The sequence below is a fragment of the Lactuca saligna genome, chromosome 8 (assembly GCF_052625555.1).
Source record: "Lactuca saligna cultivar CGN05327 chromosome 8, ASM5262555v1, whole genome shotgun sequence".
NCBI classification, from domain to species: Eukaryota; Viridiplantae; Streptophyta; class Magnoliopsida; order Asterales; family Asteraceae; genus Lactuca; species Lactuca saligna.
Genome location: NC_136424.1, coordinates 112,011,876 through 112,023,023, shown reverse-complemented (window position 1 = coordinate 112,023,023; position 11,148 = coordinate 112,011,876). Strand labels below are relative to the sequence as shown.

At 35.8% G+C, this 11,148-nt stretch overlaps 1 protein-coding gene across 1 annotated transcript; it reads right to left on the bottom strand.

Annotated features, from left to right (window-relative positions):
* Positions 1–6,951: 6,951 nt before the first annotated feature.
* On the bottom strand, positions 6,952–8,773 carry LOC145012955 (codeine O-demethylase-like). Its single transcript, XM_078971744.1, has 4 exons — positions 8,298–8,773; positions 7,843–8,090; positions 7,442–7,769; positions 6,952–7,372 (listed from the first exon to the last, which is right to left on the bottom strand). Exons 1-4 carry the CDS (start codon positions 8,565–8,567, stop codon positions 7,136–7,138), a joined length of 1,083 nt encoding a protein of 360 aa, XP_078827870.1. The 5' UTR covers positions 8,568–8,773; the 3' UTR covers positions 6,952–7,135.
* Between the last annotated feature and the right edge of the window lie 2,375 nt (positions 8,774–11,148).

Here is an 11,148-nt window from a genome sequence, read left to right as displayed (position 1 = left end):
ACTGGACTGTCATCCGTGGTCGTCATCTATACTCCGCTAGATGACTGGATCATCAATAACATCTATAACGAGGCCTCTCATTATTTTATTTTGTCACACAACAACTATTACATCTACTCATGTTTTACCCAACACATTTTGTAGATATAAAATACATATACGGTTTAAATCATTGAAAACATGTATAAAACGTTCATCCAGCATAGATAGCAAGTATTCAGATAATATGCACACATAGCAGGTAATTTATATAAAATACTTCATATCTATGTGTAAGCTGAAAGTAACTATGCACTCACCTGAAAGGTGGTGACTCAGCACTCGGACAGCGCTTCGATACTCTCACAACGATTTTCCTTTGATAAAACCTAGTATTGATACCACTAGGGTTTAGTCTAATGATAACCGCGACAAATTAATTGTCTGACAATTATTATTATTATATAAGCATTAATAACACTCAATGTAACTCATAATAATAGCCCAAATAATTATTTTAAGGACCTAATAACATTCATATAATTATTTGAAAGCTATATTAAAAGTTGCGAAAGCGTAGCACACTTACAGCGAATTTTATCGAAAACCGGAACTTAATTGGAGCAGCTTTTCGAAACCGAAAAACTCCTTTTTCTCGGGACTCCGGGAGCCTCGGGGCTTCCCTAGGGTGCTAGGGGTTTAACTAGGGCTTAGGGGTGGTTTAGGGTTGTAGAGAGAGAAAGTAGTGAGAGAAAGAAGGTGGAAAGGTGTGAAAAATGGAGGCAGCCTCGGCCTCCTTTTATAGCCGCGAGGGCCTCGGTACGCTGGGCGTACCTCGGACCTACGCGGGGTGTAACCATCGGATAAGAGCGCCACCTCGGACCAGCTGGCTTGCACTCCAGAAGAGATAAGGGCGAGGGTACGCGGGGCGTACTGGCTTCGGACGCGGGGTGTAAGCGAGGGCGACGTGTCCTTCATCCGAGGCGAGATCTGATCAGCGATGGACGACCCACAACGCGCCACGTCATCAATTCATTGTCAGCCTTCGCAAATTGCATTCTCAACTTCTAAAAATCATAACTTTCGCATACGAGCTCCGTTTTTGACGTTCTTTATATCCACGTGAAGGTGGGAACGTAATCTACAACTTTCGTTTAGACTTCGTCCGCTAATTTTGGCTCGATTTTAAATTTTATATTATTAACGGGCCGGGACAGGATTGGTCCGTTAAATCCTCATAACTTCTTCATCCGACATCTGTTTTCGCCCATCTTTTTCTCGTTACGCTACTTTCAATGAGATCTTCGATTCTCGTTTATGTCGTGTTGGTTAAAAATCACTCGATCTAATATTCGAATTTCAGGTTGTACACTATTATTCCGAAACTTCGAAAAATCATAACTTCTTCATACAAAGTCAGATTTGGGCGTTCTTTTTATCGATGTTCTTATTTTAACATATTCTATGAATTTCATTTAGATCGCTAAGGCTAAATCTCGCTCTATCGTAAATTCACTATTTACGCTTTCCGGTATCGTGCCGGTTCTGTCGCGAAACTTCGATGTGTCATAACTTCTTCGTTATAACTCGGATTTCGGTGTTCTTTATATGCACGGAAACCTTGGGACATATTATACAACTTTATGTAGAGATATCGGGATTATCTCACACTTTAGTTTTGACGCTCATTTTTTTATGCTTTATTAATTATACATTTACAATTAAATAATAAACACATAAACACACATAATTCACATAATACTCAAATATTTCATCTTTATTACTTCAAAAAGAGTTACAAGAGTTGACCTAGACTATTACATTGACAAAAATGCTTAGCCCTGAAACCCGGGCGTTACACCTCGCAACCCCAAACCTTGATATGTGCTAACGAAGGAGCTTTCCCAGTCCACATCTCGTGAGGTGTTTTGGCAACCTTCTTAGTAGGGACTCGGTTAAGGATGTGGGCGGCAGTCTCTAAGGCATACCCCCAAAAAGAGATAGATAGCGAAGCACGACTCATCATAGAGCGAACCATGTCCAACAAGGTTCGATTACGCCTTTCTGCCACACCATTCAATTGCGGTGTCCTAGGTGGCATCAATTGTGAAACTATTCCACACTCCTTGAGATAATCGTGGAATTCAAGACTTAGGTACTCTCCTCCTTGATCAGATCGAATCATATTGATTTTCCTGCCCAATTGATTCTCCACTTCATTCTTGAACTCTTTGAAATTTTCAAAAGTTTCTGACTTTTGCTTGATTAAGTAGATATACCCATATCTACTATAGTCATCGGTAAAAGTCACGTAGAAGTGGTTTCCGTCCTTCGTGGTAGATCTAACGGTCCACACACATCGGTATATATGAGGTCCAATAGACCCTCACCCCTTTCGCACGTACCAGCGAAGGGTGACTTAGTCATCTTTCCAGGTAAACAAGATTCGCATGTGTCATCTTCCCTAAGGTCGAATGACTCCAACACTCCATCCTTTTGGAGTTGGGCTACGTGTTTCTTGTTGACATGTCCAAGACGACAATGCCACAAGGATGCCTTATCCATACTATTGGAAGAATCCATGCATAAAACATCATTTCCTAAGTTATCAACAATCATAACAGTTTCATAAATTCCATTACATGGTATAGCCAAAATAGAACCATTCTCGTTATTAGAACAAAATCTAAAACCTTGTCTAAACAAACCATGAAATGAAATGATGTTTCTAGCCATTTCTGGCGAATAGCAACAATTGTTTAAATCTAAAGATAAACCATTCCTAAGCACTAAAGAATACACTCCAATCTTGGTCACAGGCGATGATCTTCTGTTCCCCATGATTAGATTTATTCTTCCATGCTCCACGTCTGTATTTTTTCTTAGTCCCTGCACATTAGAACAAATGTGGTAACCACAACCGGTATCAAGAACCCAAGAAATATCATGAGATGAATCATTAGATTTAATTGTGTATATACCTGCGAAAGATGGCTTGATCTTTCCTTCCTTGATGGCTTGTAGGTACTCTGGGCAGCTTCTTTTCCAATGTCCTATCTTGAGGCAGTGGTGGCACCCTGCCTCCTTTGGGTTAGGGCAGGGCTTAGCGGGATCAACTTTGGTCCCACTAGAAGAGGCACCATCTCGGGCTTTAACCTTGCGAAAGTTTTTAGACGAAGCCTTCCTCTTCTTTCCCTTTCCTTTTCCAATTGCCAAAACAGGAGCGGTGGGCGGATTGGGAGTTGGTGCAACAGACTTATCCTTGAAGTTGCTTTCAGTGACCCTCAAAAGACCTTGGAGTTTGCTTAGGGTGACCTCTTCTTTTTACATGTGATAGGTAATCCTAAATTGATTGTAACTTGGAGGCAAAGAGTGAAGCACCATGTCGATCGCCAAGTCTTCCCCAAAGTCAACATTTAACTTGCGAAGACGGTCGACATACCTTTGCATCTTTTGCAGGTGCACGGTAAGAGACTCTCCATGACCCATTTTAGCGGAAATCATGTTAGTGAAAATCTCATAACGCTCTTGTCTCGCGTTTTGGTGGTATCTCTCCAACAAGTCTTGGTGCATTTCATACGGATACATGTCCTCATAGGACTTTTGGAATTCGGAGTTCATTGTGGCGATCATGATGCAATGTACCTTCGTTGCATCACGCTCGTGAGTTTCAAAAGCGGTCATCTCGGCCGGAGTAGCGATTTCAGGGTTGATTTTCTCGAGCTTCTCATTAAGGATATACTCCTTATCCTCATAGCAAGCAATCGTGCGAATGTATCTTATCCATTCGCTAAAGTTCGTTCCATCAAAGGTGACCTTTTGACAAAGGCTCATCAAAGTGAATGAACTCGCAAGAGCGTTATTAGCGTTCGACATCTACAAATAGAAAGGACAAAGATAGATTAGAATATGAATCCCTAATTATCACCCAATAAGAAAAATTAGGGCTAGGATCCAACAACAATATTTACACATTAGAAAAGGGATGCTGTAATCTAATATGCAAACAATTTGAAGGTAAGTGAATGACGATTCACTAATTCTCCACCTTGAAAAACATAACTTTAAGTCCTAAATGTATTGAGAATTCCTAGGTTTGGATGAGATTCATTGAAACTTTTCAATGGCATGTTTAAATCTCGATATGCCCCTCTTGTTTGTGACTGGGATACCGAGGATCACAAAGCGGGTGTGAATTACCATGAAAATGTACATGGTGCTTTCATTGTAACGATCACCTATTCGATGTGCCGATAAACCACACACGCTCCATCGAACTATGATAAACAATGAATCACCCTTTGCTACCTTCGCTTAGAACCAATTAGTGTGCCGATAAACCACACACGCTGCACTAACTTCTTAGCAAGGTGCAAAGTGTAATTTCATAGGATTGCATCAATTCACTTTTCCTAAAGTAACTAAGATTGGGAAATTTTAAGAAAACGTGTAGTTACTTTGTATTTCATATTATACTTTTAATAAGAGGATGAGGTTGCCCTATCCTACCCGTTCGGCTAACGACCCTCCACCGATCAAGCAAGCGGTGGGTGTGAGTGTACACCCATTAAGCGCCATTTTATAGGTCGCAACTTTATACCCACCTTATAGACCGGCTTCGTGAATGAGGCCTACTAACGATAAGACTAACATTTAAGTTATACATATATAGATATTAATCTTGGAATATTATATTAGTATAGGGTTGGATTTTAAATTTGTAAAATTCTAAGGTTTGAAATTTAAATTGTCTAAATTAAACTTTTAATCACAAAACATAAATTTCAAAACTTGAGGGCAAGTTTTTAAGCATTTAAAAACATAAAGGATCAACCAACAAATAATTCAAATTAACAATTAATTACATAATTATCCATATTTGATTTATTTATGATTTCTTGAAAAACAATTTACCAATTTAATCCAAATAATTAATAATTATCATATAAGGAAATTAAATATTTTATTAATTGATAAATATCTTCAATTAGATCAATAATATAGTCATATATATCATAAAATCGGATTTGGGTTGATCTAATATGATAAAGGTAAGTTTTCATAAGATAAATATGAAAAAATCCCGATTTTGGCTCTTCCTGACGCTTGGACTCGCCGAGTCCATGACTCAGAAACACAAAATTGAATTTTGCAGTTAACATTCAAACAATCAAGCATCAATTTAATAGAAACCAATCTAGGCTCTAATACCACTGATGGGTTTTGGTCATATTAACATTCCTATGTGCACATACAAACCCTAATGCTTGGATCTAGGTTTCTCTAATTAAACTTGCATTGAATCCAAGACATCTAATGGCTAATTAGGTATAAGAACAATACAAAACCAGAGTTAGAAGCTTACCTTGAAACACTTGTTTGATCTTCTTGTTCTTGGAGCTTTAGAGTCACAATTGTCACTCCTCTAATGGCTTACAAACACCAACTAGCAAAGAGAATGATTTGAGAGAGAGGAGAGAGGAGGAAATCGGCCAGGGTTTCCTTGCTGTAGAAGAGGTGTCGATTTCCCTATCCCAAGGGGTCTATCTATACTTGTAAGGCTCCTAGGGTTTCACCCTTAAACCCTAATTGGATAACTTAGACTCTAAGCAATCCTAATCCTTTCCTTGGATATGCCTTGGACGATTTGAGGCTTATCCTAGCCCTAGAAATCGTCCAAATCCTATCCCATAAGGATTTACAGCCCAAAGTGTAACTATCAAACAATTGACAGTTTATACCCTCTTATTTAATTAATCTCTTTAAGTTACCAAATTAATACTAATTAATCTATGACTTATATTAATCAAATAACAATATTATTATTCATTATATTATTCCCATAATATATTAATAATATCTATTCTCTCATAATAAATCATCCTGTCAAGTTGCTATGGTGAATACAACCTAAAAGGACCATACACAATCGGGTCAAATACTTGCATTATATAGTTGCAGCCTTAGACACCATTCCAACAGAAAAGACATTAGCCATAATGATTCCAATAATAATACTAACTAAATTTCACTTTATTATAGAATTATAACTTATTTTAACCATATCACTAATACTTGTTCCGCTCATTCACTTCTTTCTTAAGACATGGAACCTCTTCCTTAACAGCTACAAACTCTTCTTCAAAATTTGGGATCAATGCAACATATTCTTCATATCATACGTATTGCCAAAATTTTCACTTTTTACTTGGTTTCTTCAGTAACATAAAACAAATTTTAAGCAAGTATGAAAGAAGTTCAATTTGGGGAAAAAACTCATTTGCTGAAAAATGGTTAAAAATGATATACCAAGGGATTAGGAAAGAGTCTAAATTGTTACAAGGTGCTTTTTTGATGAAACCGAAACTAGATATATTTTTTTTCTTGTAGAAAATAAGACACCAACATTATTTAACCGATTTATGAATTAGATTACTGATATAAATGAGGGATGAGCCATGTACGAGAACACTTTATTAATGATTGTCCCACGCAGGATGTCACGTAAGCAAAACGTGAAGTAACAGTCATAAGGATTGAATATGTATAAAAACAAAGACTTATTTTGCAATAAAATATTAATGACTATGTGTAAAGTTAAAAACTTAACCGGAAGTAGCATATTGTAAGGTATGAATGTGTATAAAACAACAAGTTCAAGGACTTATTTTACAAGAAAAAAACCATTAATGACTAAACGTATACAAAAGGAGAACTATATTTGTCTTCCGATTTTTTAACTGTTATGCAATACATGCACTATTTCATTGCTAAAAGCCCATCATTGACCGGTCATGAAATTCCGGTTACTAATTCGTCGATGTATATATGTATGTATACATACAAATACACATGTACAAAGACATAAAAAGACACATACATATAAACAAACATATGTAGACATAAATATAGTTAAGAAAGGGTATGAGCCACTTGTCGACTACCCAACCAACCGATCACATAGCCAAGATGGGAATGTAAATCATATATATATATATATCATCCAAGACCAAGAAGGCTGGCACCCACAAAATACATACTATGATTTGTAATCTTATGTGGATGACACACACAAAGTAACAAAAACACAGAACATAAGTACATAATAAGTTGGAAGGGACGATGAAGTTATGAACCAACCATCTTGTCAACATCGTCAAATCTTGCAAGCATCGATTGCCCTCCTACCTTTCTGGTAATTATTGAAAAACGAGTCGACAGTAAAGGTCACGTTCTTGTATAGCCTCGGTGTTTCATCGGTAACAAGCCCATCCACAGGCCCAATATCCTTTTCCGTTTGAGGCATGCAAAACAAAGCCACACTCATTCTTGCATCTTTGGAGTTGATCAACACCCTATGCATAGGACTCTTGAAAATCCCATTGCTCATTATCTGCACATTTCATATATTCTTCGAATGAAGTCACATCATCATTAAAACTTTTAGTTAATTAAGGATTACCTCAAGTTGATCACCAATACTGATTGTTAGAGCATGAGGAAGAATAGGAACTCCAACCCATTGACCATCTTTCAAGACTTGAAGCCCTTCAACCTCTTTGTCTTGCAACAGAAATGTGAGTATTGAAATATCAGCGTGTGCTTTCACTCCAAACACTTTGTCTGGCCATGGACATGGAGGGTAGTAGTTAAACCTTGCCTGCATTGTTGCACTTGTCCCATATTGATCTAAGAAGCTAGTTTCCTCCAAGTTTAATGATCTAGCAAGGGCTTTTAGGAGAAATTCATTAATCAACTCTATTTTCGACACATATTCATCCACAACCTCCCTGAAACATCATAATTGCAATCAGCAATTTCATGTCAATTATTACAAATAGCCTTAAAAATTAATGATTTTACCTAAAGTTAGAGGGATTTTGGGGCCAAAATTGAAGCCTTCGTTGGTGTTTTGGAAGAACATTGAGATAAAGTCTATCGTTCCAATCAAGAGTCTGCTTCTCTGAAAGAACCATGTCGTTCCCATATCCTTCAATATTATCTTCAGCTCTTAAGTATTTCTTCTTTTCCTCCCCTGAAAATCTGAAGAACAGTTCGCTGATTTCGCGAACTTTCTCCAGAAACGAACCTTCAATTCCATGGTTAATTGCCTGAAATGAAATCCATCGGAGTTTCATGAGAACATGTTTCTACAAACAAAAATTTCTTTAGAAGTGTTCGTATGGCTCCAGATTGATTAGTTCATAAAGATGGATTAAAACCCATTCAATATTTAGAATTTCTACAGTAAAATTCACACGCGTATTAATTATCGATCTTCACCTCAAAGTCTGAGAGAGAGAGAGAGAGAGAGAGACCTGAAAGCAGCCCCAAGAGCTAACAGCTGATTTAAGCTTATCGAGCTCTGAAAGAGATGAAGTTAAGAGGCTAACATCAATAACAGGAATATCCTGAGTGATCGGAGACGACACACCGGCGTTGTTAAGGCTGCCGTACTGTTCATCTTGCTTACGGATGTATCTTTCCGGCAGGTGGTTATAGTCCGCGGCTATTTCTTGAACTTGCTTGTTGGTTTGTGAATCGTGGTTCTCCATAGCAGTCGCCGACGTGGACTGGGATTCAACCATGGCGTATGAAGGTGTTGATCGGTATGAACAGCAGGCAACTGAACCTGTATACGTGTTGATATGCTCGGGGTGCTAGCAATCCGTGTAGATGTATCTGCATTGATTGCTGAGCAAAATTTGGATTTTTAGCATCTGAGGCTGAACTGACAGGCCGACCAACATCAAAAGACTTTTGAGCAAAAATTGCATAATTTGGAATCGTCCATTTTTTTTCCCTGTAAAATAACTGTGTTTTGGTCTTTATTACGTTAATTTTTAAGACCGTAAACTGTTTTTTTTTTTTTTTTTTTCCTTTTAAAATGACCATTTACTTTAGATACTATTTTTGCAATTTGACTATTTTTACTAAAATATTAGATGACAATTTGCATAATTTTTTTTTTATTGAAATATTATATATTATTCTTTTTTAATTTTATTGAATTATTATATATATATATATATATATATATATATATATATATATATATATATATATATATATATATTATTGAATTGATTTTTTATTTGATTATTATATATTAATTAATTTTATTTTTTATATAATATTTATATATTAATAAATATTACATTATTATATTATTAATTTCTTTTACTAATTTTTTTATTAGAATATATTTTTTTTTAATTTTTTCTTTATTAGGTTATTATTTTTATTGGATTATTACATTTAATTTATTATTCTCTATATATAATAAATAATATTTTTTGATTATCAATTTATTTTTAAAGTATAATATTAATTCTTTTTAATTTATTGGTTCTATCACAAAATCGTCAGAATAAACAAAAGCATCGCATACTACGTAGAAAATCATCAAGACCACTGTCAATCACCTTCATTGGAGGTCCTACGGAAAAACTACCAACATGTTTCACCCAACGCCGTCAGCCAATAGCCACTTACGACAACCCACAATCCATCAGAATATTTCATATTTGTCACTAAGTCGATCGTTTTCCACTAGAACCATCACTATTCGAACCACCAAGTGGTCCAATCCAAACACCCTTGGTTAGTTCTTCCATTCGTTGCCTTTTACCAGCTTGCGCTACTACATCATACTACATGCTCAACAGTGGCGGACCTTAGTGAAGCATTTGGGGTCCCGGGCCACTGCTCAATTTCCGGCACGCAGTGTAATTTTTTTTTTATTTTTTTTTTTTATGGTTTTTTCTATTAAATGCACCCGTTTGAAGTACGATGAACACCCCTCCTAAGACAGTCTGCATCCGCCACTGATGCTCAGTTCCTTCATTCGTTGCTTTCCACAACCCATGCACAACCTTATAACATCGAAGTTTCAAGCCTGCACTACCTGAAAAGATCTAACGGCGGATTTGGTGGTTTGAAAACCCTATAACTAACATTGTCGTCATTCGCTCTTTAAATATTTGATTGATTATTTATCTGTTTCATTTGTTATGACATACACCGACACTAACAATGTCTCTTTTTATAGAGATAAAATGTCATAAATGATGGATATTGTTAAATAAAAGGATGATAACATTAGCATAATATCATGATTATTATAAATTTAAAATTTAATACTATGATTAAAATGAAAAAAATATTAATCAGTAGATAAAAAAGTTTAAATGTTAAATACAAAAAAAAATGTTCAAATAACATATTATTGAAAAAATAGATTTAATTGTATAAAACATAAACCTCAAAATATCATTTAGGAGAATAAATTTCAAAATAACGGTATTTTGTTTTGCTGACCCCAAAAACAATTCATTCATATGGTAAGAACATAATAGAGTTGATTATTAATATTTCACACGTCAAAAAATTTCTCTAAGGTTTTAGGTTTTTATATAAACTTTAGGGAAATCTGCGAAAAAATCCCAATATTTTAGGTCAGTTTACGATTTAGTCCAAAATTAAATTTTGTTTACAAAAAAGAACAGATTACCGGCTAAAACTTTGGATTAACCCCTCGTGGCCGGTTTCACAGATTTAGCCGGTATCTCATCTTTTTTCGTTAACTAATCCAAATTTTGGGGCTTTTTCATTAAATAATCAAAATTTTAGGGCTTTTTCATTATTTATTACCAATAAACCAAAATATTTAGACTTTTCTGAAGATTAACTTTAAACTAATATATATTATATGATCTAATTTAATATGTACTATTCCATGTCTTCTTTCTTATGCTCTTCTAGGCTCACCGTGTGTTTTTATCGGTGTCGTCAAACCCAACAACAAAAATCTCACTCACAAGCCTCGTTAACTCCATCGATTTTCCAAAATTATCCATTCACAACTCTATGATCATCTTTCAATCTCCAAATAAAGAACGGAGAAAATCCTTGTTGATTACGTGGATGTCCCTATTACCCAACCATGACTTAAACCGTGGTTCCAACACTTGGATGTTCCTATTACATAACCATAACTTGAATCCTATTTCGAGCCCATACACTATTCGCATTGTCCATAGTGTTGTTCACAACAAAATACGAATCCCACATGGTTTAACCACTGATACATTGGCTCAAGTCTTACATGACCCTTATTTCCTTACAATAGGGCTTGAAAACCATGAAGAATTAACCATTATGCTTAAA